The sequence below is a fragment of the Entamoeba histolytica genome, genomic scaffold (genome assembly GCF_000208925.1).
Source record: "Entamoeba histolytica HM-1:IMSS scf_1104750518507 genomic scaffold, whole genome shotgun sequence".
In the NCBI taxonomy this organism is placed as follows: Eukaryota; Evosea; order Mastigamoebida; family Endamoebidae; genus Entamoeba; species Entamoeba histolytica.
In genome coordinates, this window is record NW_001915013.1 from 12,848 (window position 1) to 30,490 (window position 17,643).

At 25.2% G+C, this 17,643-nt stretch overlaps 7 protein-coding genes across 7 annotated transcripts; 1 reads left to right on the forward strand and 6 right to left on the reverse strand.

Annotated features, from left to right (window-relative positions):
* Positions 1–49: 49 nt before the first annotated feature.
* Positions 50–604, reverse strand: EHI_145340 (uncharacterized protein; the record flags this gene model as incomplete). Its single annotated transcript, XM_001913872.1, has 1 exon — positions 50–604. The coding sequence occupies one exon, from the start codon at positions 602–604 to the stop codon at positions 50–52; it is 555 nt and encodes a 184-aa protein (XP_001913907.1).
* Positions 605–4,483: 3,879 nt separating this feature from the next.
* On the reverse strand, positions 4,484–5,387 carry EHI_145450 (uncharacterized protein; the record flags this gene model as incomplete). Its single annotated transcript, XM_647729.1, has 3 exons — positions 4,484–4,875; positions 4,910–5,033; positions 5,079–5,387. The coding sequence occupies 3 exons, from the start codon at positions 5,385–5,387 to the stop codon at positions 4,484–4,486; spliced, it is 825 nt and encodes a 274-aa protein (XP_652821.1).
* A 1,436-nt stretch (positions 5,388–6,823) lies between these two features.
* Positions 6,824–7,333, reverse strand: EHI_145460 (uncharacterized protein; the record flags this gene model as incomplete). Its single annotated transcript, XM_647711.1, has 1 exon — positions 6,824–7,333. The coding sequence occupies one exon, from the start codon at positions 7,331–7,333 to the stop codon at positions 6,824–6,826; it is 510 nt and encodes a 169-aa protein (XP_652803.1).
* A 464-nt stretch (positions 7,334–7,797) lies between these two features.
* EHI_145470 (uncharacterized protein) lies at positions 7,798–9,081 on the reverse strand (the record flags this gene model as incomplete). The annotated part of the gene is made up of 1 exon (XM_647712.2): positions 7,798–9,081. The coding sequence occupies one exon, from the start codon at positions 9,079–9,081 to the stop codon at positions 7,798–7,800; it is 1,284 nt and encodes a 427-aa protein (XP_652804.2).
* A 138-nt stretch (positions 9,082–9,219) lies between these two features.
* Positions 9,220–10,075, reverse strand: EHI_145480 (uncharacterized protein; the record flags this gene model as incomplete). Its single annotated transcript, XM_647713.2, has 3 exons — positions 9,220–9,501; positions 9,550–9,655; positions 9,705–10,075. 3 exons carry the CDS (start codon positions 10,073–10,075, stop codon positions 9,220–9,222), a joined length of 759 nt encoding a protein of 252 aa, XP_652805.2.
* A 2,860-nt stretch (positions 10,076–12,935) lies between these two features.
* On the forward strand, positions 12,936–13,835 carry EHI_145490 (uncharacterized protein; the record flags this gene model as incomplete). Its single annotated transcript, XM_647714.1, has 1 exon — positions 12,936–13,835. One exon carries the CDS (start codon positions 12,936–12,938, stop codon positions 13,833–13,835), a length of 900 nt encoding a protein of 299 aa, XP_652806.1.
* Positions 13,836–14,055: 220 nt separating this feature from the next.
* On the reverse strand, positions 14,056–14,502 carry EHI_145500 (uncharacterized protein; the record flags this gene model as incomplete). The annotated part of the gene is made up of 1 exon (XM_001913873.1): positions 14,056–14,502. One exon carries the CDS (start codon positions 14,500–14,502, stop codon positions 14,056–14,058), a length of 447 nt encoding a protein of 148 aa, XP_001913908.1.
* Between the last annotated feature and the right edge of the window lie 3,141 nt (positions 14,503–17,643).

A 17,643-nucleotide genomic window follows, 5' to 3' on the forward strand; every position in this document is an offset into this window, starting at 1 on the left:
GGATTCCATGCTGCATATAAAGTAGATTCAGTTAATACTTCAGCAGTCTTTACTGTTGGAAGATAAATACTCTTCTCTTGTAATGAAGATGCAAAAGGTCTTCTTGTAATACCCATCTAGCTCCTGGATAATATGCTCTACTTACTGCACTTGAATATGAACTCACTTGATAAGGACCTGGTACTATTGGTACATTACTTAATACACTTTGTCCTTCTTGTGTTACTTGACTTGCTACTGCTTTATCTATACCATTTCTATCCCATGCAGTGATAACATTAGGAAATGTCATTGCAGCTTGACCAAATGTATTGTAAACAATTTCAGCTGACACTGACACTCCATCTATTTTAAATTGATCATACATTCCAGCATAATATTGGAAGAATTCCATGCCGCAAAGTAATTTAGTAACATTCATTACAGTTGTAGCACCATTAGTATTTGCTGGAATAGCTAATTGTACTGTTTCAGTAGCATTCAACACTACTTGAGTTGAATCTCTTTGTTGAAAAGCAGCTTTTAAATTCCCAACCATAGTACTTCTTAAATTTCTTCTAGTTGAAGTTGGTCTAGTAGCTGTGGCTCTTCTTGTACGTCTCATTTATTTCAATAACTCAGTTGAATCTAAATTAGAGTTTAAATAGATGAAGTTATACACATAAACAATAAACTGACATTAATCGTTCATAAAATTTTAATCCTATTAAAAGTGGAATAATTAATAACATGTTTAATACATGGCTATAAGAATTACAACTTTGTAATGATGAATTGAAATGTGTTGTGCATGTTGTTGTTTATAAAATATTTTTATCGATTAAGGAATAACAAATATTATACATAAATAGAATAATGACTACATTAAAGAATTGTGATGTATGATTTTATGATGATATATCAATTCGTATGATAGTTTTGTACCATAATAATTATTTATACAATTGTCACAACATCTACTATCACAAATATATACATGTATATAATAATAACGATGTCTCTATGAAATTAATGATGTTTTTTCTGTTATTATACTTTCTATTATCATTATTAACATTATATATTTCTTTCTGTCATTATTTCTAAAATTGTTGTATAATAATTATATACAAAAATACATCTAAAATAAATAAATTAAGATCTAATAATATCATAGTTTTTGATGAATTTCAAGTGTTAATAGCACACGTAGTTTTATTAAGTAGTGTTTCTTAGTTTTTCATATGATATTTGTGATAAGATGTGGATTATATTACTTTGTAAGAGGCATAATTCATGATAAGATATATTACAAACATCGATTGAATCATATTCTCTGTATATTTCTTTTATTACTGAATGATTCATGTAAGTTTTACATACTGAAATATCAATTTATATTAGTAAACAATATATCCATTCTCTTTTCTATATACAAATATGAATTAATTGAATATTCAACTTCTTTCAACATAATATATAACCAATAAGTATTTATAAACAAATAATGAGATAAATTGTGGTAATACAATTATCAATATCATTTTCACGAGAAATAAAATACAATGAAGAATTAAGAAATAAAATTCTCATAGAATTATTAACTTTGTTTACTAGTTATTCTTAATTGACATTTAACTGATACTTTTATTTAATTACGACATTTTAATGAAAAATAATTGTCTTGGTTATGAACGAAGTTATATACTTGTGTGAAAATATGGATATTGAAGTTTACTATCAAGACACTGATAATATTCACAATAAAGATGATAAATCAACTCAATTGAGATATTATTATCATGAAAAATATAACATAGAGTTGGTTGGAATAAAAATTGATCAGTTTCATTCTGATTTTCATCCAGGCCATGAGAAAGTTGGTTATTTAAATCCATCTTTCTTTGTAAGAATTTATATTAACGTTCTCACTATCGAATATTGAAATATAGAATAGTTAATAAGAATGAAATGAAATTATCTGATGATATTTTGAAGTGTCTACTGATAAATTTGAGAAAGTGTACAACCATTTTATGAATATGAATATACAGGAAATTCACCAACTTTTGAATTATCAAAATATTTTCTTCACATTATTATTGAAAGAAATTTTATTATTAATTCTCTTTCTTCCTTTAAATAAATAATCAAATTTCAAAAATGTTAGCTTAATTAAGTCTAAATAATTATTATCATGTTTTATATTATCTTTATTTAATATCATTTCATTATAAAAGAATTATTTTATTTTTTATTACTTCTTTCACTTTTGTTTTGACATATTCTCAGTTACTTTTCAATTTCTTTCATAGAATTTTGGTATTTTTTCTATCATATTTCTTATTCTTTCTCATAATGGCATTATTATTGTATTTCATTTTGAAAATAGGTATTATTTTCGATGCTACACTGGTAGTGCTTTATATAATTTCAATCATATTCCCATTATTTTCTAGTTGTTTTATTTCTGTTCTTTAACTTTTTGTTAAATCAATTTTCTTATGAATCAATTGGTAGTAATGAGTTATTTAGTTATAGATATTTTTCGACATCATTTAATTCATTGTTTTCTTCATTATCTAATCTTCTAATTCATTTTGTGTTTAATATCAAATAATAATGTCTTAATTGTTTATTTTACTTGTGTTTTAGTGATTCCATTTGATATTTCATTCTGAACTTCTTTTAATTATCTTTTAATTCCTCAATTAATATAATCACATCTTCTTAGTATATTTAATACTTCATTTATATATTCAACTAATTTAGAATAAATACTTCCGCTTTTAATACCATTTTAATATTGAATAAAATCTGATGAAGACTAACATATGGTTTTTCTATTCATTTAATCTTAATTTATATTTATTTAACTTTATAATCTAGGAAATGATAATGACGAAGGAAAATCAATAGTAGATGATTTTGATTATCCAAAGTTAATACAAATAAGATTAAATATTCTATTTTGTTTAACTATCAAAAAGTCCGATAAATAAATATGAATGTATTAATAATATACATCAACGTTTGATGTACATGTATTTATCACTTCAAACTTATATAATCGAATAAGAATATGGTGTATGTCACTTTTAAGACTACATTCAATAATAAGATGAGTAATGATATTAGATTTTATTTGAGTGATATTTTCTATTTTATTCATTTGTTTTAATAGTATCAAAATAAATTGTGTTGTTGTTGAAATATCGTGTTTTTTAAAATATCGTTTTTATTTAAATATTTTGAACAATTTATTTCAATTAATAATTGAAATTAAGTTGTAAGATAAAATATTCATCGATAATACAATTGACTTAATGATGTTTCCTTTACAGTCTTTACGTCGTTTCTATTTTTATTGTGTTTTATTTGCATTGAAATGTTTTTGTGCCATATTCAAATATGACGTGAAACACACCATTTGGTCATTTCTGGAGAGTCATAGTTAAATAAACCATAATAACTAACACTAATATCTACCACTCAAATTAAAATATATAAATTTCAATACTTCTATTGTCTTGGGATAATTTTTCAGAAGTAATAAATTCCAATGGTAATTTCACATTCCATTTACCTGGAAATAAATTAGGAGAAATATTTTGTATTGTGAATATTAAATTTAATTACATAAGAAAGACATTTTAATTCGAATAATATTAAACAATAATTATAAAAGAAACAAAATAACACAGAAATAACAATTCAACAAATAATAAAACATGCTTGTTACGAAACATTAAAAATGTTATTTATGAGAGTTGAGATTATAAAATATGTTACAATTTCAATAAATCATTTTATTCGACAATTTCAACAAGTATAATAAGAACAACATATAAACATATTAACACATCAACAAAATAAAACACAACATTGAAGTTTTGAAGAAGAAAATACAAATAACATTAATACTAGACATTATGTAAAATATTTATGCAACATTCATCAAATTAAATAAATCATCAAGATATAAAAATGTTATTTATGTAATTATTCCAAATTGAATAACTGATTCTAAACATGGTGATATGTTTAATAAAATCGAGAAAGTAATAGAAACAATAAATAATATTATTTCTTTGAAGAAAGTTAATTCAAATGAATATTTAATTAATGAAAATTATTCATAATTATTTTTTGAAACGTATAGGTAAGTGTTGAATGTTGTCAACAAATAAATGAAGGAGTAAAAAATAACATTTGAAATATAATATTCCATTAATAGTTGTGAAAGACATATAGACAATAATTATGATAATACATCAAATTATTTAAAATCATCTATTAGTTCAATTATTTTATTGAATTTCACATCTATTGTTAAATTATCTATTTTTAATACTTCATTTTTATCAATTTCAAAGTATAAATCATATACAAAAGAACTTATTGTATTTGTTGCAGTCTGTCTAAATATATAATTAAAATTCTTTAGAACATCATTAAAATATTATAATAGTTACTATTTATTGCTTGATTGATTTAATTCATTTCATATGTGCATAGCCATAATAATTGTTGTTTTCAAATGTCTTAATCTTGTAATAATTTCTCCCCATGTTTTATCTTCTTTCATTAATGCAAATGTTGCATCTTCTAATATAATTATTAAGTGTTTTTCTTGTGGTTGTTTATAATATTGCATTAATGCTGGCATAAATTTCTCATAATTCATTCCATATATTGGTGTTTTAATAAGTCCTTTAAGTTGATTAAATGTTTCATCGTCTCCTGCATTTTGTGATACATAAATAATCGCCTCATATTGGTGTTCTATTTTATTGAGTTTTGCTAATTCTTTCATAATAATTGTTGTTTTTCCTGCTCCTTGTTTCCCATTAATAATATTAAAACTATTATAATAAAAGAAGATTTGTCGATGAACTTTTTTTAATTTGATTCTCTCCTTTAATATTACTTAATCTTTCTTTAATTTCTTTATCTATTTCTTCTTCTCCAATATCATCATCATCGTCTTCTTCTTCATATTCTTCTCTATATTCATTTGTATCATCATCTTCAAAATTATCAAATTCCATAAACTAAATTTATAAAGATTCAATTATTTAATAGTTTGTTTGAAAAACTTCTAGTCTTTGTTCTAATAGTCCATTTCGTATTTCTTCATTTGTTTTCATTTCTTGATTATACATATTTCTTATCTTCTCTATTTCTTTTCTTAATCGTTTATTCTCGGAAATAATATCTTCCATAAGATCATTCAAATTATCATTTAGTTGTCTTTTAATATACTGATTCATCTTATCTTTTTGATTTCTTGTTTTCTTGGGTGCTGCTTCTTCTATTGTTGGATTAGTTGCTCTTATTAATACTTGTGGTAATTCATTATTTTCATTTGGTTGTGTTTCAAAAATGTTTTGTTGTGTATTGTTCATGTTATTCTTGTTTGTTATTTCATGTTTTCTTTTCCTTTAAATATTATGTTGTATTATTCTTATTATTATCCTTTCTATTCTGTATTATATTCATCATTTAAAAACTCTTGTTTTATCATCATATATACGTCATTTGAAACTCATTATTCATTTGAAACATGACTACTTTAAAAGATATTCTTATTATACTTGCTGGTTATGAAATAGATCAACCATCATTAGAAGAAGCAATCAAATTACAAAAACAAATTGGAAATTTAATCCCATCAATTCATGAAGAACATCAGAAAAGATTAATAAAACATGCATATTGGAAAATTGTATGGATAATAAATACATTAGCACCATGGGATAATAAAAATTAATTGATTATTTTATTTGAAACTTTCATTTTATTATTAAATATTTATTAAAAGCATTTCTAATTGAATTTATTTCATCTTTCTTTCATTAAATTATGTTAAAATTAAATAAATAAATAATAAATAATAAATCAGTTTAAAAAAATTAATTAAATTAAATCTCACATAAATCAATTTTATCAAACTCTTCTTCACTCTTCTGGAGCTTCAGGAGTATATTCTAAATATCGTGTATGCCATCTCTGATACACCAATCATCGATGTATTTCAACAGGCGGTCGATTACCATCTGTGATAAATTTCTTAATCCAATTAATTGCACTTTGTAAAGAATTGGCAATATTGCTGTATATTCATTATACATAACCTCTATCACATTATAACTCGTATTAGAATAGTTTCTATAAAACTCATAATTGTTGAATAACACATTGAAATTATAATCAGTTAATAATGAAACAACGTTATATTTTCACAATCCCCCTTTATTATAAACATTAATTTAAATCTGTCACTTAAAACATCTAATGTTGTATCACTATTCATAATCGTTTGTTGTATGCTTTACAACCGTAGAGACTATCTTTAAATAGCACTAGGATATGGTATCAGACATGCCATAAACAATGTTTTGTATAACATTTACGACTATCATCATAAATGTTTTATAAAACACTCCGTGTCACAGTATTAAAGTGACCGTAATGTTAGGGAAGTTTCCCGAAAAGTAGGGACAACAAATCCCTAACGACAAAGGTGTCACACAAGTCGGGGTAATACTATCCCGACTTGTGACTTTGTGTTATATATAACACTATAATTTTTTTCATTTCCTTCTCTCTCGTCTTCCTCCTCATGCAATCGCCTTTCAGTTGCCTAGCATAGGTACTTCCTACGGACTCCATCCTCGTTGCTTGATACGGAAACAAAAGAAAATTATAATGCATTCGTACTTGACTAACCTTTTCATGAACACGAGCCGCTCACGCGGCCCGTGGAAAACTAAGGGACGTACAGAAGAGAGTCACTACGTGAACTAAACTTTAAAGCGCTTCGCGCACTAAGGCGAAGGAACTAAATAGTTAAAAATAATTCAATTACTTTCTTAGTCTTTCCTATTCCACTGTTTCCATAGATATAAAATACTTTAATATCAGGTTTGTAAACATCATCAACTGTCATAGACTGATCAACAAATTTAACCTTATTCCAAGTAGCAAATTCACAATAAGGTAAGTCACCTGGATCATCAATAGCTAACAACTCCCTCACTGTATGAGCTCTTCCCTGCTTAGGAGCTTCTCCTATCTCATCGATTATATCAGAATGCTTCTTTATATAATCTATGTTCTGCTTATTACTCCCCCTGCATTTCTCAATATGTGCCCCATGCATTAATTCTACAGAAAGTCTAACATCCTTCTCAAAGCACACAAATATATGGACATGTTCATGTCCAGTTGTAGGTGCTACTTCACGACAACTAATAAGATATTTAAAATAAGGCTTGGTTGTCAAGGCATCTTTAACAGCAGCATAATGCTGTGGTTGATTAAGTGTTAATTGGAAACGTCTGGCGTGCATTGTTTTTTTAAGATCCTTAGGGTTTTTTAGGGCGCACGATTTTCAAGTGACCGTAATGTTAGGGATGTTTCCCGAAAATTAGGGACAACAATCCCCTAACACAGAAGGTGTCACACAAGTCGGGGTAATACTATCCCGACTTGTGACTTTGTGTTATATATAACATGGCGAATGTAGCTGAACTAACCAGACTTTTAATAGGAGGGGAAAAAAAAAGATTTATGGGAGTTAAAGTATCATTAAGGTACCTTTGCTGTCACCCGACTGTTTTTTTTCCCCCCGTCGCTGCGTCGCTTGCGGCTCCGCTCCGGCTCCGCCTCCGCTCCCGCCTGTCCTTCGGACCGCTCCTTGCTCCCCAGGGGGGAAAAAAAAAGATCGGGAGACAGAGAGGTATCTTAAAAAAACTATATTAACTCTTCTATATTTGGCGAAGGAACTTTCGTAGTTTTCTAAAAATAATTCAATTACTTATTCTTAAGTTGTTTAAATTTGGTATAGAACGTTATTTCAAAATGTTCCATTCCACTTATTATTGGTGAGGCATGCAAACCATAAAAATCCCATGCAGATGCATATGCATCAGTTGGGCGATGAGGTTGTCCAATTGTTATTGATTCTGAAATGGGTATTCCATTAGCTGTAAAGAAATATCCAAATAGAATAGGATCAAAATATGCAACATCTTGTATAGAATAAGAATACTTTTGTTTATTAGTAGGATTATCAACTGGATAAGTCTTCTTGGTTCCATTCATTTTAATATATCTCATTAACTTCCTTTTAGATATCTGTTGGTCTAATTTATCTGTAATTGTAATTCCAGTTTGATTTGAATCTTGATTATTAGTTATCTCATCTACCTTATCTTCTAAATAAGGCTTAACATAGAATTTAAATGGCTTTGTCATATCATATACTTTATAAGTCTTAGGCTTATTAGGTCCATAATCAAAGTTCTTTAATTTATATCTAGTATCTTTACATGTTAATGTATAATCCATACTTTCTGGATCAGTTGGTAATTCCATTGAATAATAATTATCTTTTTCAAATAACACATGCATATTAAATGTTACTTGTGGATAATATAGTAATCCAGTAGCATCTTTATCATAATCAAATGCATTTAAACGTTGTACAGGATCTATAACAAGATTAACAGTACTTCCACCCGTTCCAATAACTTGACTTGAATTAGTAGCAATACTTTTAGGCATATAAGGTAAAGCAACACTCGTTTTAACCTTTGGTATCCATTTAACCTTTACTCCACTAAATTTCCAATAATCATACATATCACAATAAGAATCCCATAGATTTCCCATTACATTATGATCTAAATATGGATTCCATGCTACAAAAGTAGGTGGTGATAATGCTATTTGCTCTGTTCTTAAAATACTATTAGCAGTATCTACAGACTGCACAGTCATAAATTTCTGTCCAATCATTCTAAAATCCAATTCAGCTTCAGCAACAGGTACAGCAATTCCATTATTAGAAGGATAAGCAGCCATACATAATATTTGTGGTAAACTATCTCTCTCAGGAATAGCAATAAACTCTACTATTGAGCAAACAAGCTTACTCTTTAATTTAACAGTATTTGGTTGTGATAACAACCGGCGTCGTTTATAATATCTTCTTCTTTTTCTATATACACGTCGTTTATATACACGCCTACCACGACGAACAGTAGGTCTTTTAGAAGTCTTTCTTCTTGTTGTTCTCTTCTTTAAACGAGCCATATGAGAATTATAAGAAAATGAGGTTTAAATACGTGGTGAATCATCACACTCTATGAGTTTTAAATGAAAAATAAATGAATTATTCATAAAATAAAAATAGAAAACTAAAAGAAATAGAAAAAGAATTAGTTAATTAAACTAGTCAAGAGTCACACTCTTCCAAGTGAAGGAGAGAGAATCTTCTTCTTTAAATTCGAAGACATCAAAGCGTCTTCGAATAGCTTCTGCATCCCGCTCTTCTGGGAAGCATTCATCAATGGTGTATTGACTAGTGACTACTAAATTATAGTCACTAGCATTAACAGCTATAGCTCCTCCCTTCTTCTCAGCAATGAAGGGGTAACGATCGCACCAAATTTTAAAGTAGTGTGCAATAAATTTACACATTGTTGGGTCAGCATCTTCTATCAATACACATTTCTAGCCATTATAGCCATCCCACCATTTATTAAGTAGTTTATTAAATACTTCTTCAGGAGGGAAAGCCTCATGAGCCATACGAGACTTTCCACACCCAGTGGGACCAACTAGCCATATATTTTTATGAGCCAGCTCGCCTTCGTAATTTTTTAGGCTTCAGCTCAGCAGACCTTCGATCTGCATATGACTGGTATCTAGCATACAACTGAGAATCTTTATCAACTTCACCAGCCTTTATGGTATCAACAAAATGGTTCCAAGCATCTTGTAAGCCCTTGCGACCTGATGGGGTGGCTCCCCATTCATAAATATCATCATCCTTATCGCAATATGATCGAATAGAAGTATAATCTCCTGGAGCTGGATCCCAATGCATTCCTGGGATAAAGGTGGGTCTAACTCTTGGATTAGCATAAGCAAGTAAGACATGAGTATGAATACGACAACTTCGTTGGCCAATGTGCTGACCAATTAAACCATACACAACAGGCTGTAAAGCTATAGCAGCCAACTGATCAGAAGTTGGCTCAAATAAAGTACCAAACCATCTTCTAGCACGAAGCACAGCACACATGTTTACTGGGTAATACTGTGCCAATAAACATGTATTTATAGATCTAGCCACGTGTTAGGCAGAACATAGATAGGACAATATTATAATAATATAGTTTTTTTATTATTTTATTTATCGAATCCTCCTCTTATCATCATTCATACCTAGTCTAAATTTCTCACTGAGCAAAATTAAGTCATCTATCTACAATCTTTTTTCTTTTTTTTGTTACCGTTCGACAAATCAATATTATTCTTTTTTGTTATTATAATATTTTGGTATTGGTGTTCTTTTTATAGAATTAGATAAGTTGATTACATAACTACTTATTTACTTCAATATTTCTTAGCCATATATATTTTGTAAATGAATTTAGGAAAATATGAATAAAACAAATGTTGAATATATTTTATTCTAGAAATTTATTTTACTTTTTTATACTTTCATTTGTTTTATATAAGAAAATGAAGAGAAATTGTGACAAAACACTTGTCACATGTTGGTATTTTGATATTTTATTTCTTAATCATTCTATGATGAGTAGTAAAAATGTAAAATGTTAATATTGATGAATCTAAAAGTATCAAAAAAGATAACACTTCATTATTAATAAAAATAAACATGAGAAATACACAAATATATTATATATAAAAAGAGATATAAAGCAAATAATGTTTAGAGAAGAATGGATGATGATAAAACATTATCATAGTCATTATTTTTTTCTACAACAACATTATATTAAGACATTTTAGAAACAAAAGAAACTATGGTTAAAAATACTCAATTTAGACAACATCAATATATTCTCTTCCAATGAAATATTGTTCAAGAATTACAAACATCCTACTAGATATTCTAATTTCTTCTTTTTATTTTAATCTTGTTTTTCTTCAAATGTCAAACAATAACTCAAGATTTCATTTAAACTGTGTCTATAGAAGACTAGTCTTCAATGAGAGTGAGAATGATGATTATAACATTCTTATGGTTTATGAAATTTGTTGTATTTGTACATAAAACACATTTCTGACTATGAAATTGTCATCCCTAACTATTCTATTCATAAAAATAGTCAAATTACATTTGAAAATAACACCTTTATTGTTGTTGAGAATCAAAATGAAAGAGAAATATTCTTTGACTCATTTGGTGATGATAACCACTCTATTCTAATCGAATTCATTCTTTTTTATTATTTTCGTTTTTATTCATTCTATTTTTCTCCAAAGTAAATAGTATCTATACACTAAGAGACAATACATAGAGGAAAATTAAATATAATTATCTTCTTAAAATTTATTCAATTATGTTATTCATTTTATTAATCTAATTAATTCTCATCTGTATGAACTACTTCAATTAATCTATTGAATTTCTTTCATAACTATTCTTAATTTCAAATAATTCTTCTGAATTAAATGTAGATGTAATTATTAATGTATAATTAACTGGATTAATTACAATATTATCTTCTTTACTACTTATTTGTACTTCAAAATTATAATAATCTCCACATGTAAATATACTGTTTTAATATATTTAACATTGTTTTTATCAATGTCATCTAATAAAATTACTTTTTGTTTTTTATAATTTCTCCATATTTTACTTGTACTTTTATTATATGGAATTAATTGCCTTATTCTTTTACACATTTCATTACCTGTTAATGTCTTTCCTGTCACAGTCTTTCAAAACAAAAAGATGTTCTTCCTTTCTATTCCCTTTATTACCGTCTCTTCATTTATACATCCTTTCTCAAAACTCATCTTTGTTTTTTCAGTTCTTATCTCTTTAAATATTCAATGTCTACTAATAGGGGTAATCTTCCTCATAAAATTGAACAATGATTTAAAAAGACAACAAAACAAAATATATTGAACAACTTAGAAAGTCTATCACTGAATGAAATATTCATACTGATATTTATTTTTATATCACTTAATTCAACAAATCTATCAATTTCAAATTGTTCTTACTGATATTGGTGCTCAAAGAAATAACAATCACATCATGTATCCTGTTTGTTCTATTTATTTTAAAAGAGATATTAAAACTCCTTTGAATATATCTATTTACAAGCAACTCACTACAAATTTATTTTCTTTAAATAGACTTAAAGGTTATAGATACTCATTGAAATCAACTTTCAAATATTTGTGTTAATTCTTGACTAATGTTATGATTATTATTAGATACAATTATCCTGATAGGAATTTTCTCTATTAACTTTAACTTCAGAGTTTATACTCAACAAAATACTTTCATTTCTGAACTTAAATCAAAGGATGATTTAACTCTATTTGTTCATAATCCTGCCATCACTATATTTAATCTTCTCAAAACACATTTCACTCATAATAATAACTTGTTGTTTTACGAAATCAACTCATTAACACTCTACTCATCTATCAGAATAATGTTGGTCTATTTGATTCTTAAATGATTCATCTCTATTGACTCAGAAAAAGGACTTCCTAAAGTCAATCAAATTGATACTTTGAATTTCACTGTTGACAATCTCGTTGTTTTGAATATTAATGAAAATACTCATGTTAACACTCAATCTAATCAACCTGTTGTTCAAATCGATGATTTCTTATTCACAAATCTTCAACATACTTTACTATTACTTTCTAATTAATGTTTTATTATTTCTTTAATTCTATGAATCTATTATTTTTCTCTTTTCATTATGAGTCTCACAAGTGCTAATAACACTAATAGTAAGAAAACAAAAAATTAACATCCCCACTTATCATGAAAAACTTAGATGTGACTTAGAAAGTCGAATTAATCTTGAGAAACAAAACCAAAAAGATGTCTTTGAATTTATAGATGAGTATTTTGATCAGAACAAAATATTCAATTAGAAAGAATGAAAACAATGGGTTCTAAAGATTTAGTTAAAATATTTAGTCCTCCTATTAATGTAGACTTCTTGAATAATATGTTTAATGAAAATCTTCTTTCTGCTGTTATGTATAATAAAATTCTTCAATTTAATCAATCACATGTCATTAGAAAATTAAATGAGTTGTATGTCGATAAAAATATCTTTGATATCCTTCAATTAAACAGTATTGAATTGATTAGACACTTTAATATAGATAGTAACATCTTTCTAAAATGGAAACACAGGGGAAATAAAACGATGTGGATACCTACTCCTGTTTGTACTTTAATTCTCAATAATCTTCTTAGTCCAGGAAGTTGGGAAGTAATTGAAAGAATAGAAAGTAATGAAAAGAATGAGATATTCAGTATTCATGGGAAATTAGTCTTATGGTTAGGAAATGGTACACATTATGAAACGGATGGGTATACCACTAAATTCTTTGAACAAAAAATTACTTCTTCAAATTATTACAATGCTATGAAATCTCATAGAACATGGTTTACTCTTCTATTATTGTCTCAAGCTTTTCAATGTTTTCTTTCTATTAATAGTGTCAATGCTGAAATAATGGAAAATATAGGTCAAACTGAAATATTCTTGGATGAATTAAAAAAGAACAATCACAGTCTAAAATGTATAGAACCTATTCTTATTGAACAGTCTCATCACTTGAATCAAAATGATGTTAAAGAGATTCGTTTGAATGAGGATGTTGAATATTCTAATTCTAGTAGTACTATGACTACTCATACTTCTATGATTGAGAAGATTCCGTTAAAAGAAACTGATGAATCTATTAAGATTATAATAGTCAATGATAATGCTACTCATACTATTAATTTATTTAACAATGAAAATGATAACTTAGATGATTTTTAAATGAAATAATTGATGAAATTAACGAAAAATAAATGAATTAATTGATTATTTCTTCTTATTTAGTGTTAAATCTATTTCTTGTCTGTTCATTCCTTTTTCTTCTTGTTTAATCATAACATAACCTAAATATCTAATATCATTAATACTTCATAGTAATCCTTTAAATGGGGATGAATCATTGATGTAATACATCATACGCTCAAAGATAAATTCATTCAAGTTAGTAAAGAGCCATCAATCGAACAATTTGTATCATTATCTCTTTTATCATATGGAATATATTAATCATTTCATTTGTATTTTTAACTCTAAAGAATGTTTCAATTGCCACTATATTAATAAGATTTTCCTTTCCAAATACACTATAGATATCTCCATAATTCGTTTCAATTATAATAATCATTTTGTTATGTGAATCATATTGTTGGAGTCGATTTCTTGCTCCTTGAATTTCATTCATCATTTCTCCATATTCACTATCTGTAGCTTTTTCAAATAGAATTCCATCTACATTCTTCTCATCTTCTTCATTAATAACCAATTTCTTTTCTTCTTTATACTTCAAATTTATATTATTGTAATAATCTATAATATATTGAGAATCATAATTTTCATTCCTATTTTCTTCTATTCTTCTCATTCCTAATTCAATTGGTCTCCATATCATAATTTCTGCTGTTTTGAAATATTCACTTGGAAGATGAATATAATAGTTTCTCAATTCTTCATTTCCATTTCGTATTTTCTGTTATTCTTTATGAATATAATTGACATATTCTCTATCATATTTCTGTTTTTTTTTGTATAAATAACATTCATTGCTTCTTCTATCTTATCTATAATCTCCATAAGTTCTTCTTTTTCTTCATCTTCTCTACTTATTCTTGTACTTATCAATGTTATAATATTACCAATCTCTTCATTACTCATTGTACTTTCGGCAACGAAAAAAAGCAAATAATTGAAACAGAAGAGAATGAATGATATAAAAGAATAAAAAGAAAGTAAAAAGTTTGATATGATGAAGAAAGAATAAAAGTAGAAAGTAGAGAATATAAAAAGAAAGAAGATAAAGTGTAATAAAACAAAAGAGATGATAAAAGAAGAAAAGAAAGAAAAAAAATAAAGGATGCAAATTTTATTTCAACAAATAAAAAAAGCGCAAAATTTAATGATGCAAAATTTAATGATGCAAAATATTTTGAAATAAAAATAAATCATCATTTGATATTATTATATTTGATAATAATTTATATTATATATATTAAATATAATATATTTCTTTATTATTTATCTTTCTTTTTATTATTTCATATATTAAATTATTATTATTCATTCATTTATTATTTATATTTCATTTATTAAATAAAATGAAAATGAAATTGTAAAATATCAATTAAATATTCATGAATAATAATTTATTAATATTTAATAATTGAAATAACAAATAATAATGTAACAATAATGATATATTCAATATATTCTTTATTAGATTTGTTCAATATTAGTTTATTCTATTTCATTATCATTTCATTGTCTTCATTATTTTATTTCATTATTTCATATTCATTTATTATTTTTAAAATCAAATAAACAATAATATTGATATTCATTCATCATATTCATTTAATATAATAAATATACACAACATTTCAGAATAAATAATAAATAATTGAGAATGAAAATATTGATTATATTTAATATTTTGTTCAACATAAAATCAATAAAATATATATTTTGATAATACACAAATGAAATAATAAAGAAATATACAATACTCAAGAACTAATAAAAAAGAAATAAAAAGAATAAATGAATATAAAATTGATAAATAATAGAAGAAAGAAATAGAAAAACAACGAAAAACAAATAATATAAAAAGAATATAAATATATAAAAGAATAAAAAGAAAGTATAAGAAGAAAGAATATAAAAATAATAAATCACAAAGATGTAATAAAAGAAGAAAAGAAGAAATAAAAAGTGTATTTTTAATGTAAAAATTAGAAATATTCAATAAAAGTGTCTAATTTAATGATGTAAAATAATTAATATTATTTTATTAATGAAAATATTTTACTCTTTTTATGTTTATTATTTATATGTATAACTTCATTCTAATGTTTATTATATAATCAATCATATGTGTTATGTTATTATAACATATAATAAGTGATAAAATATAAATGAAAATGATATGAATATATAACATAGATAGAATAAAAACAAAAGAATAATAAGAATAAATGAAATAAAAGGAGAAATGATAGTCAATGATATAATAATAAAATCAAAGTATAAAATATAAAATTAATAATAATATAAATAAAAAGAGAATAAATATAAATTGAAAATAGATATAAAAATGATAATAATATAAAAGATGAATAAGATGAATAAACAAATACATTTAAATATAAAAGAATAACAATAAGAAAATCTAAATAATATAAACATAAAAATAATCAAATAAGAAGAATATAATAATATAATAATATATAGATAATAAGAATAACACAATAATATATAGATAATATAAACAGAGAAATAAATATATAAAAATACGATAGATAAATAATAAAAATAATAAAAATAATAAAAATAATAATTAAATATGAATAATCAAATCATCTATTTCATTAATATTTCATACAAAATGAATAGAAATGATAATAAAATATAAACATAAATATTTATATATTCTGTATTTATCATACTTTTTATTTTTTGATTATTATTTTTAGGAGCAAAATATAATAAATGGAATATTCTATTGATGCAAATTTTTTTGCATCTTTTTTCTTTTTTGTAAATTATTTAGATGCATTTTTTCTTTGCTAATTTTCGTACCTATGAATTATCATTTATTTTTAATTATATTATTTATTGTTGTAGTATTAATTATTTTTCATTTCTATTATCATCAAAACAACTATTTCTTACATTATTATATTTTATTATTCTTATGAAATTTATTGAATAAATCACTTCATTTATTGAACACTAAATAATATCATTCTCATTTAAATGTAACCATATTTTGATATTTCTTAAATAACAAATTAAATGCATTGAAATAGAATGATAATTATGAATATCTTTTATTTCATTTCTGTGTTTGTATTAAAAATTGATGAAATGTTGAAAATAAAATAAATTACCATGTCATTGAGTTGAAGTTCAATTTGTTCTATTCTTCTTTGTATAGATTATTAGTTCTTTCTCATAAAATAATGTTGTAATTGTAAAACGAGTATTTTAATACAAAATATTCAATAAATTACTCATAATATGAAATATTCATTTATACTTCTCCATGAATTTCCATTGTTTCAAGAAAACAATTCTCTTGTATTATTATTCTTGTAAATATGTTTATCTTCTTCTTAATTCAAAAACCCATTATTCTTGAATATGTTCCAGATGGTGAAATTCAAATAGTTGGTATTCAAATATCACTCAATCAATATTTGCAATTGAACATCATTGTGGATATAATTGATGGCTTTCCTCTTTATACTTATTTATAACATTCTTATTAACATTAATAATATTGTTATACACAGTTTGAAATGGTTTTTAGATAAAGAACAAGATTCAATACCTTGCTTTTTGAAGTATTTGTTTTATATGTCGTTGAATGAATTAAACAGAAAATGATTGAAATACTACTTCTCAAAATAACTTTACATCTGAAATTAAATCATTTTGTAAATATGTTCATTTGAATGAAATGACTTTCACTTTATATTTAATATTATATCATACAATATATGTTAATATTAAATTGTCTTGATGAAATTCTAAT